This window comes from Bemisia tabaci, chromosome 1, assembly GCF_918797505.1.
Source record: "Bemisia tabaci chromosome 1, PGI_BMITA_v3".
Classification (NCBI taxonomy): domain Eukaryota; kingdom Metazoa; phylum Arthropoda; class Insecta; order Hemiptera; family Aleyrodidae; genus Bemisia; species Bemisia tabaci.
Window position 1 is genome coordinate 87,368,253 of NC_092793.1, and position 25,376 is coordinate 87,393,628.

Consider the following 25,376-nt stretch of genomic DNA (forward strand, 5'->3'; position numbering starts at 1 on the left):
TAGTTTCTGAACAACATAGTTTATTTTTAACTTTTGAACTTACTGATCACGACTATAACAAGGGCATTAAAGAACCTATTTACATGAGCTTTGCTTAAATAGAAGAAAGCTGGGGAGTGAATCTTTTACCCAACAAGAACCGTGTCTGGGTCAGTGAAAGCGTACTTTGGAACCTCTAAGTTCAATGGAGCTGGGCCTTTGCGGATTCTGCCGGATGCGTCATAATGAGAACCATGGCATGGACAGTAGTAACCTCCAAAATCACCTAAACAGAGTAAAGGTAAATATGTTATTACGTAGGTGGACGTGGATGAAAGAACATCTTGAATGAGCTGACCTGGGAACAGATTTTTTACACTCCCAATATTACTGTCTCCCTATAAAGTTTTCTAAGATGATATTCGTTTATTTATTCACACACAAACGGGCTACCAACCCATACAAGCGAGTGAACACTCAGTAAAAAGGCAAGAACAATTCAGCACCATGACGGGATAGAGAATAGGAAAAGAACAATTCGTAAATGACACCTAGTCTCATAAAAAAGTGGCTCCAGTCCAATATCTTATGTTAATTGAGTCTTTAAGTCGATGTCTTCATTTTTGAGCAGGTAATGCAATTATATCCCAAGAAGAAAAGTCATACTATGAAGAAAATCGAATTATCACTTTTCAGATCAAAACTGTAGGATTTCATTTTCTAGTCAGGTCAAAATTGCGAAAAAAGGGGGGTCAACCCGAGATAAATTACAACAAAAGCTTTTTTGGTGGGAATCTCTATAGTTATACTACCTTAACATCATACTAAAAGGTCGACACGATACGGACACCATAAGGGGGGGGGAGGGATGGCCCTAAAACTCTGAAATACACTAAAAAATTGGGATTTTTTATGATAATAGCTATAAGCGATACAGCTTGCTCGCTAATTTGCTCCTTGACGTTGCTTGGGGAACTTCATTCTTGACTTGGGTTCGAGATTCCTTGTTAGCTGCTACATGACCTCGGTTGAATCTTCATTTCCTTGGTCTTGGTTAACTTGCTTCGCTGCATGGCTGGATCTGGATTCAGGATGTTGATCGGACGACGCATCACTCAGAAGTGAGTTCTAAGAGCGAAGCGTCCCAGTATTTATACCGGTCGCGTAGAGAGCGTTGCCGCGAGCTTGGCTGTGATTGGTCAATGCGGGCGCTTTGTGAGAAATTGGCGGGAGCACCGCAATGCGTGTTTGAACTTGGCGGGCGCCGTGGAGACTAAGTTTGAAATGCGCGCCCGCGCGAGGTTCGTGATTGGTGCGCTGCTTCGCGGTCATTCTGAGGCTGGGGACAATGGAGTTCTCAGTGTCCCATTGGTGGAGCTTGAGTATGCGGAGCTCATTGCTCCCGGGTTCATCACTGTGATTGGCTTCTTTATGATCATAGAGGAAAAAAAGAAGGTGTTTGCATCTTGAGGTTTGTTTACCCTGTGACGTAGGTCGGTACAACCTGGCCAGCGAAATCCGGAATTCAAAGTATGAAAAACGGACCATAATGTCCCATTTTTTTGCTTAAATTAACTCATGATATAATTTCAAGCACTATTTATAGAATGACTTTTTCCCATAAATTACACCATTTTCAAGAAAATCGGTGAAAAAAGTTGCTGTACCGACCTACGTCATCAAAAAAATTCCAAGATGCCCGAAATGCAAACACCTCCTTTTTTTTCTCTATGATTATTATTTTGTATGTGAAACCGAACACTTATGGCCCAAGCACCAACGTGCGCACCCCATTTTTCCCTCTGCACTTAGTTCTGTTTGATAGAAATACGTCCAATTGTTGAATAGCGGAATGCACAGAACGGCCAACGAGGGGTTATTCACAGCATATAACTGAAATCATGGGGTCATTTCAACCTCATGTTACTCAGTAACGGAGCATCGCACAATATTGTGGGAGCACTCATTTTAACATACATTTCATTTACTTTCAACAAGATTCATAGCTGTCCCTGGTAAAACTCAATACTGTTGGTAAAAAAATGATGATAGCTGCCAAAAAACACGATTTCTCATAAAGTTGTCGGGATTTTAATCTCTTTTCTTTCTGCTGTAACTAATGAACGAGTCATCGCAGAGTGTTAAACGAACACTCATTTTAAAGCAAAATATACTTTCAAGACAGTTCTTTGCACTTTTGGCAGGAACTTAATACTTGAAATCTTGAAAAATGCAAAGGACCTTTACAACAAAACGGCCAAATCAGCCTAAACACGGAATCCTACGATTTTCTCAGGGATTAAAGGGGGCCTGCCCAGACACTCAAAACTGGTCATATTATTTTGCCTAACCCCCAGGGAAAAGGGAGAAGGGGTTCAAAGTCAAAAACTTAAATGTACCATAACATCTCAACGGTTTGTCGTAAAAAGATGATCTTAGTGCCAAAGTTTCCAAAAAAATGAGAACTTTCAGAATATGAGTATGAAATTAATAAAATGTTGAAATTTAACCCACTTTTGGGGGAATGATACAAGGTCCCCCTTTTGTAAATTTTCGTTTTTCGAGATTTTCGTTCGTTCTGTTCACACGGAGCAAAACAAAAACCATCCTAAATAAAAGTAGAGGGTTTAAGGTTTTAAAAAAAACCCAAGTTCATTGTGGGGAAACTATTAGAAGCAGAGTTATGAGTCTTCAAAGTTGATGCGGCGCGCGGGAACCTTGTATGTTCCGAGTCTCAAGGTCACCCGCAGGTCGCAAGTTTTTATGCTTCTGTGGGTCGTTTTTAATGTAAATCATTCAATTGCGATAGAAACTGTGGCTTGCTTTGAAGCTCAAAGCTCGTCTGCCTCTACGAGAAACTATTTAGCGAGATCCGTCAAGCGCTGTAGCTTAGCTCAATTATAAAAATTTTAAAATTAGGGGTATTTAGGGGTATTCCCACCCCAAAGGAGGGGTATCGATAAGGGCCTTTTTGACCCCCTCCTAGAATCTGGAACTTTATGCGAGTTTTCCCGGTTGACTCAATGTAGTTTACGGAAATAATCATGACTTACAAGGGGAGCTTCCCAAGTGTAACCGGAATTTCGAGTTGAAATTTCGCATGAAGATACTAGAGATGATTTTAGGGATGCCGTATTTTTTCGTTTTTTCGAATGGGGTCGGGAAAGCCCTCAAAAAAAGGGCTAAAGATGCGGAAAAAACGCGTGCGCTAGCGGCACAAGGTAAACGTAGGTGATAGAGGCACTGAATCTTTATCAGTACCGCATGGCCGAACGGTAGCGCGCTCGCCTCGCAGGCGGGAGGTCGTAGGATCGGATCCTGCTTACAGCTTGTTATTTTATTTTACTTTATGCTTGTTTATTTTTCACTTACTTTATTTTGCACCATTCGCTCCGCAAACCGACTTACGAGGTAGAACACGTAGTGACTGGAGATTTTTTTACATATCGACGGTGAAACTACCAAACCACGTATCTCGTTTGCGGTGTTTAAAAATCTACGCTCACATTTTATTTTTTTGAAGTAGACCAAATCAATATCATTCCTTGAAATTTTCACGGAATTTTCTCCGCATAAAGAGGAAAAATCACAGAAATTTTCAAGACTAGATTTTAAGTAGTTTTTCATTTAAAAAATAAAGTATGACAGGAAGTCTGCGACGTCGCAAACCGAGATACGTGGTTTGGTAGTTTCACCGTCGATATGCTGATAAAAACTCGAAGTTTCTCTTGGATTGAAACGTTATATATAATTGAATAAACAAAACACTCTAACACTCACCAAATTTCGTTGCCAAGCTGAAGTTCCGGAGTATCAGTCAGATACAGATACAGATTCGACTGATACTCCGGAAATTCAGCTTGGCAACGAAATTTGGTGAGTTTTAGAGTGTTTTGTTTATTCAATTATATATAACGTTTCAATTCAAGAGAAACTTCGAGTTTTTATCAGCATATGTAAAAAATCTCCAGTCACTACGTGTTCTACCTCGTAAGTCGGTTTGCGGAGCGAATGGTGCAAAATAAAGTAAGTGAAAAATAAACAAGCATAAAGTAAAATAAAATAACAAGCTGTAAGCAGGATCCGATCCTACGACCTCCCGCCTGCGAGGCGAGCGCGCTACCGTTCGGCCATGCGGTACTGATAAAGATTCAGTGCCTCTATCACCTACGTTTACCTTGTGCCGCTAGCGCACGCGTTTTTTCCGCATCTTTAGCCCTTTTTTTGAGGGCTTTCCCGACCCCATTCGAAAAAACGAAAAAATACGGCATCCCTAAAATCATCTCTAGTATCTTCATGCGAAATTTCAACTCGAAATTCCGGTTACACTTGGGAAGCTCCCCTTGTTAGCCCATAGGCCACTGGATACGTGTTAAACGGTTGCCTAAACATAGGTCTGCAGGCGTATTTTAGCGAAAATTCGTGTTTTTCTATCACTCCGAGGCTTTTTTGACACCGAGCGCATCGTCTAACTAAAACGAGCTTTTGATATGTTATTAAGGATGCTTTAGGACACATTTTAACCCTGGTTTGGTTTTAGTTAGATGATGCGCTCATAGTTAAAAAAAACTTTTTACAAAAATTGTCGTTTACGGGACATCCGCAAAAATCTTAGGGAAACACGTCTCTCGAACTGTAAGTATATTATCGAGGGCAGTGATCGAGGGAAGCTATTATATTTATTTATGACTTTGTCCATCGCTTTATCTTTGACTTCCATTGCTGAGTATAACTTTATTCGTCACTATGTCAGTAGCTTTGTTCATAATTTTGTCGATCGTTTCGTTTGTAATTTCGGTGCCGCTGCGGCTGCTGTAACGTCACCGGACACGATTCAACCTGTTCAGTGCAGTGCGATGTGGTGAGCTCGCAGCTTATATAGCCGCGACTGTAGCGAGCTATAGCCAATGAGCTGCGCTGATTGGCGGAGTGGGTGACTTTGCCTGTAGCTTTGTCTTAAACTTTGTCCATCACTTCAGCGATTCCTTTGTCGATAATATGTCTATCATCCTGCTTACCTGTCTATAGCTATGTGTACAACTTTGTCTGTCGGTTTATTTATGACTTTGTCCATCGCTTTATCTATGGCTTTGTCCATCGCTATGTCTGTAACTTTGTTCATGTTGTCGTCATAATTAATTAGTCTGTAATTTCGTCTATAATTTTGGTGCTGTTACTGGCTGCTGTAACGTCACGCGAAACGATTCAACCTGTTCAGTACGGTGCGCGTAAATAACCTTGTATCTCCAATGCATAAATGTAGGGAGGAGCAACTTTTCACTCTTGTGGGCATCCTGGACAACATTTTCAAAGCAGAATAGTTTTGATCAAGTCCTCAAGAAAGACAATAGCGAAGCGTTTACCAAGTTTAAAGATAATTGCTTCAGTCAATTTTTCTTGGGGGGGGGGGGAGGGGAGGTGAGTGAGTGGGAACAGCAACTTCATACAGAGTAGTGCAAGCTGATGTTTCTAGTTTTTCCAGATAATTACAAAAATGACGAGGTTCCTTCTTTTTCCTGTAAAAATGTTAGTTGACAGGTAGGCGGTATTGTTTCTTAGCCATCTACAAGTGAAAGAAACAGTAAAAAACACATACCAGCATTGGCAATAGGTACACAACCCAAATGGGTGCATACACCGAGAACTACAAGCCACTCAGGTTTCTGGACTCTAACTTCATCCTCCTGAGGATCACGTAAGTCACTGAGTGGAACTGCTCGCTCCCGAGAAATTTCCTCTTGGGTTCTAAAACAAAGAACCAAAAAAACAACACTCAGGGGAAAAACTAAAATAGGAGAAGAGTTTTTAGTACTGTCAATATTCTAAATTCCCTGGTTTTTCTGAAGTAAACCATCCTGTTTTTTTCTAGAAGGAGAAAATAAAGGAACTTTTGTAAAAAATCAAGTTTTGGTCGATACAGCAGAATATACATGAATCACATTAGAACTGTGTGGAAGTCAGGAATCGATTAACTCTTTGGCATGACCACTTAGTCTCGTCACTTGATGCTATGGGGCCTTTAGCGATTTTTTTATGATAGTACTTCGTACATACAGAGGATCTTCAAAGATAATCCAAAAAACTATGGAACCCCTCTGTCCACCCTAAAACTGAAAAAAATAGGCAATTTGAAAGACAAAACTTCCACTAAACATGAATCTGGTGTGTTGTATGAAAGACCTGCCATGACTATGAGATGAGATATAATACATGCATTGCTAAACTCTCCAGTCTGCTCTCCGGAGGATTGTCGACCAGAGAGCTCGGAGGATTAACCAGTGACTAACGGAAGCTATCCGCGTCGTCGTCTGCCCGATTAGTTAGAATTTGATTTAGAATTGTTATCAGGAAGTTCCTACACCCCTGACCTCTACTCTACGCTCTAGGTCCTCAGTCCGATTTTAGCCCTCTTAAATATTCTGCAGATTCTGATTTATGATGTGAAGCGTAAGACTCAGGCATTTCGAGTAGATCTAATGCAGGAAAAATGAATTCCTATTCCGATCTGTTTTTTCCCCATTTAGATCAATATAATTTTCGCTAAAAAAATGGATGGCGATAGCAAGAAGCCCTAGGATCAACAAAGGACTTAAACTTCACATGAATCGTTCAAGGATTTACTTAATGGCACGGCAGAAATACCAGACAGCAAAGGTTTTCAAAATTTGCCGTAAAATGGCAAACACTTAGCAAAGAAAAAGACCACCTGGCAAAAGCCACCTGCTGATACGTGAAATCAGCCTCTCACAATGCAACTAATAGGACTTCACTACACCTACTTCATGGTATATGCAGAAAAACAAATCTCGGGTTTATGAATTGGTCAAAAAAATCAGCCCAGTAGGTGACATTTACCTGTGGCGAATGAACAGCGGTTTTCCTCTCCACTTGAAAGTAACACATTGCCCTTCTGGAATTGCACTCAACTTTACTTCAATGGTTGAAACAGCTAATACATCAGCAGAAGCACTCATAGATGTCACAAATGCGTGAACAATACCCTTTCCTCCATAAATTGCACCAGCCAAACTACCTGGAAGAAAAACAATTAAAAAATATGTAATTTATTTATCACTAGTTTCCTCCTAATCTTTTCCACCTCACACATTACTAAAGAATGTTTTATTGGTGAGTAAACTTAGTCTTCTCTGAAGTTCAAATTAGTTTTGAATTAGGAATTACCTGCATAAGTATTCACGTCCGCTGAAATTGCTTAAAATAAATAAAATCACATTAATTGATGAAAAATAAACAGGTACTTAAAAATCTATTCAATTTTTGACAAATTCTGAGAGCCATCATGGTCAAAATTTCAAATTGCGATCAACCTCATACACCAAAAAAGGCCTGAAAAGGTGATAAATGCATCCTTTTAATAAGACTCACATGGGCTCGCTCAAATATCGGAGTTCAATGGCACCACCACTTTTCTCAACAGAATTGTTTAGTTTGTAGGTCTCTATGTTTTACACTGCATTCAGACGAAGACAAATGTACTAAAAAAAAGTTTAGACACCTTGAAAGGGCAAAAATTCAACTTGCAGTATCATCAGAATCAATTAAAAACTAAATGCTCAATTCTCACTCTCAGAAAAGGAGGCACAATGGCGAAATAGGAGAGGCACCTATGGACACTTTTTATCAGTGCCTCCAGACCTACAACATACCAAAAAATAGGTTGATTAAGACTAGGCCACTTTTCTCAGAAGGAGAAGCAAGGGCACTTTCACTGAGAAATACTGCAGTGAACAGATATAGTGTGTGGTTGCCAGCCCTTTGCCGCTAATGAATCTGTGTTCGTTTTAAACAATAATGAATGGATCTCAGTCAAATTATTAAAAAGCTTGAATATCCTCCTAGATTTTATAGAGTTTACATTGAATTGGGGCAAACCTTAAGAAGAAATTCCTCATTTCTACGAACGAATTACAGACCCTTGGAGAATGATCAAACAGATGAACTAAATTACTTGAATGATAAGTCTGCTGATAAGGCAGAACCACAGGAAATTATTGAAGAGGAGTTTGAGATTGAGCAAATTAATTCAACTATGAATTTATGAACAGATTCTAATCAAGAACATGCTGACGGTACATCAGAAGTAGGTTCAGCGTCTCATTTACATCATACGGAGAATGTGAGTACTCCAATGAGCTCGTTCAGCAATTCGTAATTCTTGCATTTTTGGAAACTAGAGAGTGCACATAGTTCACAGGAATTTTCCCCGATTTTTTTTAACCATATTAACCCACGAAATACGAGTTCAAAACTCCGTATTTTGAACTCCCATCTAAACGCGCGCCGCTTGGGCCATGTCAAAATGGCGCCCATTCTATCCGTCCGGCGATGGGCACACTTTTGACCTAGCGTGCCGGCGAGGTACCTCTGCCGCGTGCGGGTCGTAAACAATAAACAAACGAAGATTGATAACACGAAGGATCCAAACAACTCGAAATCTCTTAATTTTAATTCATTTAAATCTATTTTCGACTTCAACCAAGCATTTGGCAATAATATTCATCGTATTTTACAACCTGCAGCCACGGCCTATCGGCTCATTTTAAAGTGCATTCGGAAAATCAGTTTTATAAGTCCAATGTCCAAACCCAGACATTCTTTTTTTTGACCATTCTCTTTTCATTTTCGCCTTAAATCAAATGTTTTGCAGTTTCTTTGTCTTAAGTATGTGGTCCTGAATTCGTTCAGGAGTTAGAAGTTCACTATTTATTTAGTATTACAGCCTTTTGACCTCTCAAACCTCACCGATATGATCTCATGTAGTTCGAGGTTTCTCAGGCCTGAACCAAGTGATTACACACCTGAGGTGTGTCTTATGGTTTTTCAAATTCGCAGTTTAGAACTAAATTAGAGACTACATTTACTTAATCCAGTTCTGCTCTCTTGTTCAATGTTTTTCATAAGTGTTTGTTCGAGTCTGTTCTTTGTAAGTGACCACTCTAGTGCATATACACAGTTATGCTATCGGTACAGGTATTATTTCTTTTTTTCTACAGTCAGCACTTTCTCTTAAGCGAAGTAATTTACCAAAGAAATTCACCTAGTTGCGTAAATAATTTGGTGTATAGATATTCTGTTAATGTCTCCTTGCGGTGATGCAAAGTTTCTGAGATCTGTCACAAGTGGATTTTGCGTTTAGACGGTCACTCTTGTCTGATAAAATTACTGCTCTAGCAGCTTCAAATTTATACTTTGATCTCTGATTCATCACTAAATGACACTCATGCGGTGTCATTTATCTTTAATCAGTTCAAAGCTATTTCGACAATGAATCATCAAAGGTCCGATCGAAGAAGGAATTTTCTGGTGAGTGCTGCGGCTGAACCGACATCGCAACTCTACTATCGAAAGCATCAACCAAGACATGATCATTCGTCTGGAAGTGGAAATGTTTTGCAACTAATCAGCAGGCCGATTATTGAAGGCTTAGAGCAACCTGACAAGACATCAAATTCGAATATATTGCATGGATGCGATAGGGTCTTTTCATGTCGGGCTGACACAGTTTCAATAATCGGGCAGCTGGTAGTTTAACAGGTAAGTTATGTAAAGTTACTTAGATATCACAAGGTTACATTCGCAATTGTTTTGGAACAGTTTTTGTAAGTATGCTTACCTTTGTGGAGAATAATTGATAACAAAACGAGCATATCAATGTCATGGCCTAACTAGAAAACCACTTACGTAGATTTACAGAGTTTCAGACTTTCTGTTTCTCTTCGATTATAAAATCATGCAACGAAATGTTACAAATGTCATCCCCAGATAACCTTAACCGTGTTCCTGACTTATTCTTATGAAGGATGTAATTCCATGTCTTTTCAAAATCCTTCCATCCGTCTGTACCTGAGAAATTCAGTGAACCAGCTGACTTTGGGACTTTCAACAAGAATCGTCGGCAACTTTACCATTGAAATGATTCTTTCTTAGGTGGTTTTGAACAAAGGGATTTTATTAAAATTTTAGTTAGACAGGTTTGACTCACCCTGAATTCTTAAAAAGAGAGCAAAAAAAATATTTCCTTCACTCTAGAAAGACATGAAACCGACCAGGCTGTAGGTACGTAAGTAGTTTTGATCACTTCATTCCATGAAATATGGTGAGCCTTATAGCAGTATTGCTGCAGGAAACACAACATACTAACAGGCATCCTCAAATAAAGAGCGACGCCAAAAACGACCGTTTTTTGGCACAATTTGGGTCAGCAGGGATTTTTCCTGTAATACCCCCCCCGCCTGTCTCCCCCTCCATGTGTATCAATGTATCATCCGCAAATATTCTCAATTTGCAATCCATCAATACACCCTTTAGATCGTTTACATAAATTAAGAATAGGACTGGTCCAAGTCTACTACCCTGAGGCACCCCCAGTTCAACACATAATTCATCGGAGAGTCTTCCCCCCAATTAACTGCCTGCTTTCTTTCCTGCAGATATTCCTTCAGCCATGATAATGCCCTGCCCCCAATTCCTATCTTTTCCAGTTTCTTCACTAAAATCCTTCTATCGATCGTTTCAAATGCCCTTCCCTGTTGCCTTTCACTGTTTCTCCAGGGATTTCGAGTTGTTTGGATCCTTCGTGTAATCAATATCTTCACGACCCACACGCGGCAGAGGCATGCAGAGATACCTCGCCGGCACAGAATAAGGCCTATATATTCTGTGTCGCCGGCACGCTAGGTCAAAAGTGTGGCCATCGCCGGACGGATAGAATGGGCGCCATTTTGACATGGCCCAAGCAGCGCGCGTTTAGATGGGAGCTCAAAATACGGAGTTTTGAACTCGTATTTTGTGGGTTAATATTGTTGAAAAAAATCGGGGAAAATTCCTGTGAACTATGTGCACTCTCTAGTTTCCAAAAATGCAAGAATTACGAATTACTGAACAAGCTCATGGGCTCCAATCGATTGCCAGACTCGCTGGAATATAATGAAGCTCTGGTACACATAGATGAAACAAACCAGCACACAAAGGCTAGTATAAGTGGGGAAATTGAATCTCTTGCGCTATTTTACAGTGCCTTACAATTGCAGCGATAGTGACAGTAATATCACAGTACCATCTACCACTGACTGTGACTTTCTTGGGTTTAACACAAATCCTTATGAGACGCTCCTAAGTATAAATCAAAAAAGAAGCCAAAGACCTTACGTAATTAATCGGGTACTAAATCTTAGAAATGCAGGTAGAGGAGTTGAAAAGAAATTAAAGGATGATTTTGTGCACAGGAAATTGAAGTAATATTTTCCTGGCCCAAAGTGAATTATTATTTTTTTTTTTTTTTTTTTTTTTTTTTTTTTTTTTTTTTTTTTTTAAGCTGATAAGTTAGTTGGAATACCCTGTGATGAAATAATTAATCAACACAGTTTAGGCATTTTAAGAATGTAATTATATTAAGCTTCTTCTGTGGGGCTAAAGTAATGCTGTTATTATCATTGCCTTGAGAAATATGCTTGATTGTCACTAATATGTATTCAAAATATAGAAATAAGTATGTAATGAAGGATGTTGTGGGTGTGAAAGGCGACTAAAGCCAAATTCGTGTTTTTATCAAGGCGATTAACGCCAAATACGTGTTTTCATTACGGCAAATACCACTAGATTCGTGTTTTTATTCAGGCGATTAACGCGAGATATGTGTTTCTATTCAGGCAAAAAGCACCAGATTTGTGTTTTCATGAGGGCAAGTATTGCTCATGTAAATGAGCTTGTACCGCCAACCATGTATAAAGCGAGTATCGCCATACAGGGTGAGCGAAAAGTCCCTGACCCCCCCTCTAACTTTCGAACGAATTGAGCTAAGGAAATGAAACTTTGGGAATGTTCCTATCTCAAAGGGGACCATCTTTTGAGGGGGTCAAAATTTTGGTCCCCCCCAACTTTTTTTTTTCAAATGGCAACTCCTATCTTGTGATACCTCATTCGAAAGAGCATAAAAAACTAAGAATTTTGGCGCAAACCGCAGATCAATATCTCAATTTTTGACCGAGTTATGATAGGTCAAAGGTCAAATTTGACCTATTTTCAAAAAATCATAACTCCGGTTCAAATTATCGTAAAGAAAAAAATTAAACGGGAAAATTTACCAAATTGTGTTCGCTTTTACGTAAAAATTGCAGAAATCACTTCGATTTAATTTTAAGGGGGGGCTCGGACCCCCAAATACGTCAATTCAAAGGTCATTCAATTTTCCTGCGAAATAAGCCAATTTCCTCTGGATTTGCCTCCACATTATCTCAGTAAGGTCAAAATCAGTTCAACATTACGTTGGCAAGTCCCCAAATTTCGGGAAAAGTTGAAAAAACGAAATTTAAGGTGATTAAATTTGACCGTTTAAATTTCGTTTTTTTAACTTTTCCCGAAATTTGGGGACTTGCCAACGTAATGTTGAACTGATTTTGACCTTACTGAGATAATGTGGAGGCAAATCCAGAGGAAATTGGCTTATTTCGCAGGAAAATTGAATGACCTTTGAATTGACGTATTTGGGGGTCCGAGCCCCCCCTTAAAATTAAATCGAAGTGATTTCTGCAATTTTTACGTAAAAGCGAACACAATTTGGTAAATTTTCCCGTTTAATTTTTTTCTTTACGATAATTTGAACCGGAGTTATGATTTTTTGAAAATAGGTCAAATTTGACCTTTGACCTATCATAACTCGGTCAAAAATTGAGATATTGATCTGCGGTTTGCGCCAAAATTCTTAGTTTTTTATGCTCTTTCGAATGAGGTATCACAAGATAGGGGTTGCTATTTGAAAAAAAAAAGTTGGGGGGCCCCTGTCCCCCCCTGAGGGGGGACCAAAATTTTGACCCCCTCAAAAGATGGTCCCCTTTGAGATAGGAACATTCCCAAAGTTTCATTTCTTTAGCTCAATTCGTTCAAAAGTTAGAGGGGGGGTCGGGGACTTTTCGCTCACCCTGTATGATTATTTTATACAAGGGCGACTACCATCAGTAAAATATTTGTATACTAGGAGGCTAAGCGGCCCAACCCCCTGAAGACGCTCCGCGCCATCAAGGGGCCGCTTAACGCCTCTATATTGTCACCGCAGCATTATTAAAAAAATTCACATTTTCATGATAACATTTGTTTAAAAAATCTCAGCAAAACTTTCATGACGAAAGTAGTAAGAGCCTAATAGACCATCGATGCTGTCTAACTTTTCTTTATTTTCATTTTATTTATTTATCCGTTTATATTTTTTTTAAAATTTCCTTTAGTTTCCGATTTTTATCTTCGCGTCTTTCTCCTGTAGCTTCTTATCAATGTTGGTTTTATTTTTCCCCTAAAAAAGTACGATATGAGATATATTTTCCTTTTAAAAACAAAATTGTTTTTGTTTTTGATAAAAAAGAAGAAAAAATTTGAAGTCAACAGGATGCGTTTCGCAATGATTGATTAATGAATCATTGCAGTAAAACAAAGAAAGATGATTTACAGGTCGTAATAAGAAATTTAATGTCGGAATTCGAATCTACATCGCAGATCGGCACAGGTGTGCACGTAATGCCTTAGACGACTCAACCACTGACCTGCTTGAACTGTATCGGGTGAATCTTGCGATCATACAGTAGAGGGAATGTGCAGGCTGGTCAGCCACTGTGCAACCTCCTCGGCCGCTGCGCAACCTTCTGCGCATAGCGGCAGCACGTGAGGACATTCTGAAAATTCGCTCACTTTTATAAAGTGATTATAAAAAAACCTGAGTCCTAGGTATTTCCAAAATCTGATTAGAGCGGGCTCATCTAGGACCTATCTTCTGTCAATACCCGCTAAAATCATGGAAATCGGCCAAGTAGAACGCTCAAGCGAACTATGACAAAAAAATATAAATTTACATTGTTTAAATGGGAGGATTCGCAGCTTTAACACGCAATATAAAAAAACCTGGGTCATATTTTGAAAATTTGAATAGAGCGAGCTCATCTAGAGACAAACGCCCGTCGATCGCCGCAAAAATCATGAAAATCGGCCCGATGGAACGCTGGAACTAAGCGTTACCAGTTATCCAAAATTAGGAGGTCTCCGGGCTTACAGTATCGAGGGGCGACTAACGCCAAATGATTATTTTTACAAAGGCGACTAATGGCAAAGGATTATTTGTATTAAGGCAACTAACGTCTACGGATATTTTTACAAAGGCGAGTAACGCCAAAGACACATTTTTACAAAGGAGATTAACGCCATATGATTGTTTGTGAAAGCCATTGACGCCAACTTAGTATCTTTAACAGGGCGATTCTTTTTTATTTAAAGGGGGAAGGTGTGTGGTTAGCAGCACTTGCCACCTATCATTGCGCCAGCCACCTTCCTCTCTGATTGGTTGTCAGCACAGCTGAGTATTGTCCGTCTGGGCCTGCGCCATGCCATGCCGGTTGCTCACTTGTGCTCTGTTCATCACCTTTTTACATTTCAGGAATAGATTCTTATTACTCTTTGTAAAGCTGCTGTTCCCACTTACTCTGCCCCCCTAGAGAAAAATTGGCCGCAGCGACTTCCTTGAAACTTGGTACACGCTTAGCTATTGTCGTGAGGAGTTGATCAAAATTATTCAGATTCCAATCCGCTGCCTAGGACGCCCGCAACATGGAAAAGTTGTTTCTCCCTATAGTATTGCATTGGAGATACGCGGTTGTTTACGCGCACCGCGCCGAACAGGTTCAATCCTGTCACGTGACGTCACGGCCTTATAGACGAAATTGCAGGTTTTAGGAGGAATTTTTCGACGTATTTTGGTGAAAATTGGTGACAGGGTGTACTTTTTGACGGGAAACTCGAATTTTTGGTCAGATTTTAAACATTTCAAATTCAAGATGGCGGCCGTGGCTTAAAATTCTAAGTCTGCTCCTGTTCGATCGATTTTCGTGCAATTCGGTATGAGGAGGTGTATTTTTGACGAGAAACTCTAATTTATGGTCAGATTTTAAACATTTCAAAATCCAAGATGGCGGCCGTGGCCTAAAATGCTTTCTCGGCTCCTGATCCATCGATTTCAGTAAAACTCGGTGTTCGGGGGGACATTTCGACGGGAAATTCGAATTTTTGGTCAGATTTTCCAAATTTCAAAATCCAAGATGGCGGCCGTGGCCTGAAATGCTGAGTCGCCTCCTGTTTCCTCGATTTTTGTGAAACTCGGTATCCTAAGGTATTTTTCGACGGGAAACTCGAATTATTGGTCAGGTTTTCAACATTTCAAAATCCAAGGGGGCGGCCTTTGCCTAAAATGTTAAGTCGGCTTCTGTTCGATCGATTTTCGTGAAACTCCGTATGCAGGGGTACTTTGTGACAGGAAACTCGCATTTTTGGTCAGATTTACAACATTTCAAAATCCAAGATGGCGGCCGTGGCTTAAAATGCTAAGTCTGCTCCTGTTCGATCGATTTTCGTGAAATTCGGTATGAGGAGGTGTATTTTTGACGGGAAACTCGAATTTTTGGTCAGATTTTAAACATTTCAAAATCCAAGATGGCGGCCGTGGCTTCAAATGCTAATTGTAAGTCTGCTCCTGTTCGATCAATTTTCGTGAAAGGACTGCGTGCAAAACGGGCCATTTGGGGCTCGGGGCGGATACCTTTGAGACTTGCCCTATTCATTCACCTAACAATGCCCCATCTTTTCCCAAAGTTTCAAGCCCCCCAAAAAATTTTGGGGAGACGCGGCGGGGGGTCAAAGTTCAAAACCGGCAAAATTTTCGCGAATTTATTACTCGAAAACCAAGAAGTTTTCGTAAACGCGGTTTAAACGAGCGTATTTAGCGTGACGAGAGCTTTCAGAAAATGTATAACATCATAGGGTTTTGTCAACTTCAGCTCGTGTTATCGCTTCCGAAGCGCCGGAACGCTCAAAAGAGACCCCTTATTTTTTCACGTTTGGGCCGATTTAAAAAAAAGCCATTTTTTTAATTTCATGAAAAACTGATATGTTGTTCCTGACTCTCTGTAGCCCCTCTAGCTCTTTACCGCATGCTGAGGAAATGTTTTGGTCGCGAGTTATAAGAGCGGAAAGGAGCGAAGGTCGGGAAAATCGGCTATTTTAAACTGCGCGCGGCGACGGATCAGGAGCCATGTGGCAACTATGCGAGGTCGGCAGAGGAATGTGATTCACCGAAATGAGTGGGAGGGGACGTTTTCCCTCCGATCAACGCCGCGCGCGCAGTTTAAAATAGCCAATTTTCCCGACCTTCCCTCCTTTCTGCTCTTATAACTCGCGACCAAAACATTTCCCCAGCATGCGGTAAAGAGCTAGAGGGGCTACAGAGAGTCAGGAACAACATATCAGTTTTTCATGAAATTAAAAAAATGGCTTTTTTTTAAATCGGCCCAAACGTGAAAAAATAAGGGGTCTCTTTTGAGCGTTCCGGCGCTTCGGAGGCGATAACTCGAGCTGAAGTTGACGAAACCCTATGATGTTATACATTTTCTGAAAGCTCTCGTCACGCTGAATACGCTCGTTTAAACCGCGTTTACGAAAACTTCTTGGTTTTCGAGTAATAAATTCGCGAAAATTATGCCGGTTTTGAACTTTGACCCCCCGCCGCGTCTCCCCAAAATTTTTGGGGGGGCTTGAAACTTTGGGAAAAGATGGGGCATTGTTAGGTGAATGAATAGGGCAAGTCTCAAAGGTATCCGCCCCGAGCCCCAAATGACCCGTTTTGCACGTAGTCCTTTGGAAGTAGAGGGAGTATTTTTGACGGGAAACTCGAATTTTTAGTCAGATTTTCAACATTTCAAAATCCAAGATGGCGGCCCCGCACAAAAATGCGGTCTCGACTCCTAGAACATCAATTTCTGTAAAACTTGGTGAAAAAGAAGATTAAGACATAGATGTTGTCTTCTCATCAATGTTAAAAACTATGCAGGGCGGTGGCAGCTCGCGCAGCGAGTAGCAAGTTCATCGCGAAGAGAAGGACTGGGTTCAGGGGCACTCCCCAGCTAGACGTGTCAGCTCGCAAAGCCAGCTAATCACGGCTAGTATTGTTATACTAGAGGGCTACGCCCCCTGGCCGCAACGCGGCCCTATTTTTACCCTTTTACCCCTTATCAATGTTGATTTTATTTTTCCCCTAAAAAATTACGATATGAGGTATACTTTACTTTCAGAATGAAATAATATTTGGTTTTGATGAATGAAGAATTTTTTTTTTTTTTTTTTTTTTTTTTTGAAGTCAAAAGGAGGCGTTTTGAAATGACTGCTTGATGAAATATTGCAGTAAAACAACGAATAATGATGATCAGGTAATACTTAGAATAGTCAGGAGATGGGGATCGAACCCACACCGTGATTCAAGCGGACGCATCCAACGTCTTAGACGACTCGGCCACCGCTCTTATGGAGATATTGGGTGTGAATCTTGCGTAGATAAGTATAGAGCTGATGCGCAGGTTACCCAGCTACTGCGCAACCTTCTCGACCACTGCGCATCCTCCCGCGCACAGCGGTAGCAGTCCCGGAGCATTCCGTAAATTCACTCAATTTTATAACGTGATTTTAAAGAAACCTGGGTCCTATTTCCAAAATCTGATTAGAGCGGGCTCATCTAGGGCCTATTACCTGTCGATTTACGCAAAAATCATAGAAATCGGCCCGGTAGAACGCTCAAACGAACTATGACAAAAAGTATAAATTTACATTGTTTAAATTGGAGAATTCGCAACTTTACCACGTAATATAACAAAACCTGGGCCATATTTTGAAAATCTGAAAAGAGTTGGCTTATCTAGCGACAATTGCGCGTCGATAGCCGCAAAAATCATTAAAATCGGCCCGGTAGAACGCTGGAACTAAGCGTCACCAGTGACGCAAAATTAGGAGGTCTTGGAGCTTATATATATGATATTCGAGTTGTCTGTTAATATGCTACCCCATCACATATAGCTTAGGTTTTCAGTTCTTGGGAGGTATAACCTCTTCAAGTGTGAGCGATTCAATTGCTCAAAATTCACAAATTTCACAAGGTCAAGTGGTTTTACTAGTGCCCAGAATAGGAGAGGTTACACTGCAAGTTTTAGTTCCCTAAGGACTAAATTTTCCTAAAACATCAAAATTAGAGACTTCGGATAGGAGCCTCCTCCTTTGCAAACACGGGGCATTCACAATATTATATAAAATAAATACAAGAAATTATAAAAATATATACCATGAAATGATAAGAGAATAATTTACAAATACTTTGGACATAACTATTTTCAGTGATAAAGTCTTAGGCACAGATGAAAAGCTATAAATGAAACTTCTCGGATGATTGTTTAAACTTAACATTGCTTTACCTGCAGTGAAAAGATAAGAGAATGCAGCTCGGGAACCAAGAGACTTGTCATTATCAGAGGTCGGGCTCTTGGTGGAGTCTCGCCTATAAGCTGTAAAGTCTGGAACTTTGACATCTGTGTGAGCAAATCTCACTTGAGTAGTCACTGAAAAGAAGAGATTCAAAAGTGACAACATTCAGTGATGCTGGAGGTGTGGCGTGCAGAAAATGTAGGTAAATAAATTACTTTTGGACCTCCATCAGTTAATGAATGATATCTGAGTACATAAATCTGGATCAGCACACTGACCAATGGAAAATTTCAACTTGGTATATTTGTATCAAAACCTCTCTTGCTCATTGTTATGGTTCCTGTAAAGAGTTCGTAAATGATCTTGTAAGAGAATCCAGATTTGTTCAGTTTAGTGCTAGCCAGTCGGTTAATAGCGAACCCCTAGTCTACATTTAGAACCAGTCCAGATAACTCTAAATCAGAGGATCCTGCTAGGCTTCTCAAATTTCGTGAGAGAGGTGTCTAGTAAAGTAGTTTGCCTTCTTTATTTCTTATTTTTCATTAGTATTGATACTCCCTCACATCCTCTGGGTGATCGGGATTCGGGATTGGAAGAGATACTGTTCGAGCCAGCTCATTCTGATACCACTTCCCACACTCCCCCCCCCCCCAAAAAAAAAAAAGATTCGCTCAGTAGATTGAAGTTGTGCTGAATGAATAGGATATGAAACTTTTTCTTTTCGATACATATACTTTTTATGCGAATTTTCAGTGCTGAAAAATGAGTAGCTAACAGTTGGATTGAGTCGTGCAAAAACCGCTGACGTCCATTTTTCCAGATTGAGGTTTTTCCGTGCTAATAATACTTTTCAAGAGTCGATACAATCATGACAGTGATGCAAGATCTCGCTTTAGGATTAAAACAACCTTAAAACGAATATTATCACCACTTTCATAGTTGCATCCAACTCGGCAAAGTAATCAATCCAAAAAACTCAAGACAGGAAGAATGGACGACAGTGATTTCCGAATGCTTGATTCAAATATAATTTGATGCCGACAGCTCGAGCTGTTACAATTCAACTTAAAACATAAATTCAAGATTTAGAAACAGAATAAAAAAAAGTAAAATTATCTACTTCAGGGGCTAAGCTGACAAGGCCCATAGGTACAGATTTTGCTATTTCAAGACATACTTACATGTTTAAAGTTTCAAAATTACTCTGAGCCTTATGGCTGAGAGAGAGTTCATACTCATTTTTGGATGCATTTAGTGGGATTTGTGTGGTGAATCGTTTACCGAATACATTTTTAGGCTAGTTTTAATTGAAACTATTAATAGGGTGCCTCAATTTTTTCAAAAACTGTACTCAAGTGCTCAATTTTGGGCAACAAAGTGCATCTAATGAATACCTTGCCTGGTAATCCGGTTTTCTAGTTACTATTCTTTGCTGAAGCTAATGTGAACCAGAATGTTTTATTTGGCTTCAGAGAATTACTCAAGTTGAGACATTCTGTGTCCCAGGGATGCGGAAAGTTTACTGCCTTCACATATCTGCCGTGATAGCGAAGAGAGTCGTAAGTGCAAAAATGAAGTTTTGAGAAAATGGGCCTAGAAGCTTTTGAGTGGAACATTTTATTGAAAGAAGCCTCCGTTCTTAGTCAAATCGCAACCCATCATTCGATAGACTCTTAAAAATCATTTGGGGGATTAAAACTCTACCGATTTTATTTTTAAGTACATGAAAAAGGTAAAATTCAGTTTCATGTTAGGTTAGTGTTTGGTAAGGGCTATCTTCTGCGTGCTTTTGTGGTAGCGTGTTGAACACACAACAAACACATTTTCAGGTTAGAAATCGGCAGATGAGGGCGGCATTCCTCTTGAAAGCACTCTTTTCATTGGCTCTCATACACCTACGGCTGTCTTGAAAAAACTATATAATTTTTTGTGCACTTACGGCTTTTTCATACATTTCGTTTTCATTAAATTAAGATGAATTTTGCTGAGTTAGCAGTCTCAGTAATTTCATCTAAAAAAGTTTAGACGAATTTTGAAGAAAACTCGATTTTGAAAATTTTGCACTTATGGCTCTCTCGGCTATCGCGGCAGATATTTTTAGGCTTCACTATTTTCTTTGTATAAGGGACACGGTTCGAAGTTTGCTTCGCTGAAAGTAACGCACTTAGCAGTTTCCTTTTGAAAGCATAACATACATATTTGATGTTTCAGTTACAAAAATAAGTGCTGCCTTCATATTTTTCCCACTTTTCAGGTGCCTTCTCATCTCGAAAACCCTTCTTCGGCTGCCTTCAAATTATTGGCGCTACCGAATCCGCTGTTTGGTCACAGAAGTTTTGCACCTCTGCGATGTTCTACTTATGTTAGCTTGAAGAGTGTTGATATCCGAAAGAACGATTAATTCTGAACGGTTTTTGAAGTGTTCCAAACATAGATTTAATTCGCATGGGTCAGTGGCACCTATTTTCTTTAATTGATTTTTTGTAAGTATGCAGTGGGCTGAACTTCTGGTAATTTTTTACGACTTTTCTCATTTCTAAATGGCGAAGAGACCCCGTTCGAAAATGCTAAAAATGAGACGAGTTTGAAACAATATTTTTGGCGGACTCTGATGATGTAGCCAGGCAGAAGAAACTGCATTTACTGATTGGCTGAATGCAGCTCCAGGCTTCGCCTAGCTACATCAACTTCACTTTCGGCTTTTGATTGGTCGGATTTTGATTAGCTTCTTTATCTCTTAGAAATACTTTTATGAATTTTTCAGTATTTTCACGATAGAGCTTGTTGCAAAAACAACGTTTTTCGCCCACCCCCCTCGGAAATTGGATCAGACTTTTTCTATCAATTACTCGTATTTGAGCGCTTCTTTGACCCCCAAAAACTTTTGGAGAGGCGCTAGGGGGGGAGGGGGTGTGGAAGTCAAAACCTGTAAACCTCAATTCTCTCAAACGAGGAAAGATACCGAGGTCCGGTTTGGACGAAAAATCGTCAAAATTGCATACTGTCGTATTCGAAAGATCCAAATCCCAAAATCACATTTTCAAGTTAACTTCTGTGCTTATTTTCAGTTTTTGAGTCAAAAAAATTTCTTCTAAACATGGAATACACGAAGATCTCAATTTTTTATTTAAACCAAAACCAGTTTTTTTTTAAATTGTTAGTCTTTATATGCATCGAAGGAGTGGTCCATTAAGCTGGGGAACCAAACGGTTCGAGAGTTATGAACGATTGAAGTTTCCGCTCTACGCGCGCTGTTGCGTCATCGTTACCATCAAAATGCAGTTTTTGAGCATTTCTCCAGTATGCACCAAGTGAAGGCTTAAGTGACATTGGGATCATGCGTAAATTTTCTACCTTGTCATCCCTTTTGAGTCAAGATATCTCTGGTCTGTTATGTTTGGTATTCGTCATTTCAGTTTCTATCATTAAACTACACGTGTTTCTGTAAGCCAGTTGCATTATTTCTTATGGCACTACAGCTCCGGAAAACTTTTTTACAGGCCCACCGATCGGCGGTATGAACTTGTGTTTATCTGCCAGGCTTAATTTAAGCTCAAATGTATCTTCATCTATGGATTTTGGGAGTAAAACACAGTGGCACATTGAAAAACAAATATAATGTGGCTTCAATGTGGCCACCCAGAACAAATAATTAGCTCGGAAACGGTACATTCCAGTTCTTCTGATCGTCCGCAGAAGGGTGTATCCGTCTGCCAAGCTAAACCTGAGCTCAAATGTGTCAATACTGAAATTTTAAGAATAGAATTTTACAGGGCTTCAATGTGCCCTCCCAGGATTGTTATTCAATATTTTACTGCTGCGCAGCGCTACATACGAGTCCCACCGATTAGCCGTAATAATCGTCTCCGAAATATTTCACCGTGTTCTACTCCCGTAATCTATCAATATTAATCAATATTAAAAATAAATCGGTCGGCGCGAGTAGAGCGGAAATTGCAATCGTTCATAACTCTCGAACCGTTTGGTTCTCCCCACCACCACCATGGACCTCTCGTTGGATGCAAAAAAAGACTAAACTGAAAAAAAGCACATGAGTTAACTTGAAAATGTGATTTTGGGATTTGGACCTATCGAATCTTACAACAGTACGCAATTTTAAACGATTTTTCATCCAAACCGGACCTCAATATCTTTTCTCGTTCAAAAGATAGGTATCGATATTCACAGGTTTAGAATCCCCCCCCCCCCCACATTTTTTGGGGATCTGAAAATTTGGGAAAAGAAGCGATCTTGTATGAGTAGTTGTTAGACGAAGTTTGAAAACATTCCAGAGGGGGAGGGGGGGAGGGCGAAAAACATTGTTTTTGCATCAGGCTCTTGAATTTAGGAAAGATTGCACTAACCCTGTGATGTTCCCTGCCACTGCCCCATTAAGTAAAATTATCGGCTTGCAGCTTGTTCTATTGTAATACAATTTTAAAACGTTACATGAATTCAAACAGAAATCTAAAAAATCTAGGCAACAGGGTGGATGATGATAAATATTGATGGTTCAACTCGAAAAATGCACAGCCCAGACCTACTGCTGTAAGTCCTCATGAATGTTCCTTTCTTTAGTTGATCTTACACAGGGCTGGGTAGCTACCATTTACAGGATGATCCCACGCCTTGATTGCCACGCTGATACATTTAGACTTGCACTCCAGGGTCTCAACATACAATGGGCAAGCCTTGTATTTAGATCCAATTCCTCAAAATTTATTATCGGAGTCAAGTATTGCTTTCTTTCTTGTTGCTGCATAATTAAGCTCCCTTATTGATGTTGAGACTAAAGTCAAATGATGTATACGTCAGAACTCATTCCTGCTATTATTCCTGTTTAGTTATTTTCAGCCTCAGGGGTCCTGTGTTTCAGACAGACAGCCACTTTATAAGTTTAAGATCACTAGAAAGATCATTTTCCTAAATGAGGCTAACTTAGGCCTTGTCTCCACAGGACGTTTCATGGAATTTGTCCCAGAGAACAATCTCACTTGCGAAGTTAGGGAAAATATTGAGTTAGTCAGTACTAATTACAGTAGCAACTAAGAGTCCTTGTGAAGTCCCAAGAACGACTTGAAAAGAGGAAGAAATTTTGTTGTGTTGTTTAACGTGAAAAAGGGCCGGAAGTTTCATTCCTGTGATTCGAACTTAGGAAAAATCCTTTGAGACGTCCCGTGGAGACAAAGCGTTGGGTTAAATTCATAGAGAACATAGACTCGTAATGTAAGTGGGAGAGCTGGCACCACTTTTGAACATTTACCAGGTTCTGAATTCTGAGACACCTGTGTGACGTTGGGCCACTCTTTTTATACATAATTGAGTGCTTTCGATACATGGGGATGCGGCCATCCAATGTAAACAAAAAATATAGGAAATACTACATATTCCTTGCCGCTATTTTGGATCGAAAATGTATGAAAAAAGTGACTGAAGCACGAGCACGACACACACCGGACTCGGAACTTGTCGACCAGAACATGGCACCATTGCATCACCACCATTTGCATTAGCTCTACCATTTGCATTATAACTCTATGTACTCTATGGTTAAAACATCCCAAGGGAAGGCTCTCATGGCACTGAGCTATGTCCAATAAAGAGATCTATTGGATACTAGAGATTCATGGATGACTAATTGCTCATTCTTCTGTGCAGAGTGGGCCCTAAGCGTTCAGCCCACATACAAAGTAGAGGCTTCAAAGAGACTCATTGATTGCGCACTCTCTGGATTGCGCCGACTTAGACCACTGGCCAATGAGAGGGCCAGGAAAGGCATCGATGAACCTCTTTGAAGCCTCTAGTTTGTAGATGGGCTGGAGCTGATAAAAGAAAGAGGATTTGACCAACTGTAAATGGTGTAAAATACGAGAGACCAAAGATCACAGGAGGCTCCAGCAACCCAACCACGGACTTCTCACTTCCATTGATATAGATCGAACTAGGCTCCACTTCAATGGAGTATCCAGCGAGGGTGACCTACCTCGGTCTCTGAAAACGGCCTTTGGAAAGCTGTTCCGTCGCTAATGGGCCGATGGCACTGCTTGATTCCATCAAAATTGAGGTTAGGGTTCTTATTATGTTTACGTGCTTCTCACTTGTCGGTCGTCGAAGTTGATTTGGTTCAAGTTGTTGGTTCAAACCGAAATTTTGAGGTTAGTGTATCTCCCGCCATCAGTGTTTTCCAAACCACTTAGTTTTCTTCGATAAATGCATCACAGACAGTGACTGCTTGAAAACAATTTCCTTTTTATCAGTTAATCGTTTAACATCGCACGCCTTTCCATCCCTGTTCCATCGAAAATGGTCGCAAAAATTCTAGCGATGGAACTGCTATGGAACCAACTCTCGCTTACACCGATGGGAGCCATAGAGGTTTGTGGTCGCTAGACCCAATTGTGAAGGAAGAGGGCTAAACGACTGGTCACCGTTAAGACTACAATCATCCAGGGAGTAACCGGTTGGAATAACTTGCAAATTTAAGGTTGCCAATGATAATAGTAACACCTGAGTAATGATAAGAAAATAATATGTTGTCAAAATAATTTAACCTACAATCTGACCTTTGATGCACCAATGGCAGATGGTCGAAAGAATGATTCCCAAGTGACAATAAAGTATATAAATTTACGGACTTGGAAAAGAGAAAATAGGAATCATGAGCATTACCTCCAGGACCGGAGATAACTCCGAAGTTGTTGATTGAAGATACAGCTTTGCCCAATGAGTCCGATGTGAGCAAAGCACGATCAATTTCCACAAGGGGTTTGGATGAAGGAGGTAAAGTAGCAGGTACAAGCACGGATGCTGAAGGAGGAGGAATAGCTTGAGCGGTGGCTTTGGAAAAAGCACCAAATTGGCCACCTCTTGAAATGGCCTTAATCATTTCTAAAGGGATCACTAATTCACAAATTGATAACACCAGCCCCCGGGCTGTGATTCGAGTGGTCGCTGACGGACGACGGTAGAGTAACTCGGAAAAGTGGAGGGGCAACGCATCCTGTGTAGTGCAATATTCTACCGCTAGGCCGCTTGGGTATCGCAATATTTCAAGCTAGTATCTACAACAACAATTTCTTAAATTTATCTTTAAAATTTGT

The 25,376-nt window shown here is 40.1% G+C and overlaps 1 protein-coding gene across 1 annotated transcript; it reads right to left on the reverse strand.

The window, feature by feature from the left end:
• RFeSP (Rieske iron-sulfur protein) lies at positions 1-25,263 on the reverse strand. The gene is made up of 5 exons (XM_019045249.2): positions 24,946-25,263; positions 18,267-18,410; positions 6,835-7,012; positions 5,576-5,724; positions 1-265 (listed from the first exon to the last, which is right to left on the reverse strand). The coding sequence occupies exons 1-5, from the start codon at positions 25,160-25,162 to the stop codon at positions 126-128; spliced, it is 828 nt and encodes a 275-aa protein (XP_018900794.2). The 5' UTR covers positions 25,163-25,263; the 3' UTR covers positions 1-125.
• Positions 25,264-25,376: the final 113 nt, after the last annotated feature.

Coding starts and splice junctions, on each gene's coding strand:
- RFeSP (XM_019045249.2), bottom strand. CDS start 25,162: ATGATTAAGGCCATTTCAAGAGGTGGCCAATTTGGTGCTTTTTCCAAA. Junction 18,411..24,945: donor AGTTATCTCCGGTCCTGGAG/GTAATGCTCATG, acceptor TCTTCTTTTCAG/TGACTACTCAAGTGAGATTT. Junction 5,725..6,834: donor CCGCTGTTCATTCGCCACAG/GTAAATGTCACC, acceptor TCTTTGTTTTAG/AACCCAAGAGGAAATTTCTC.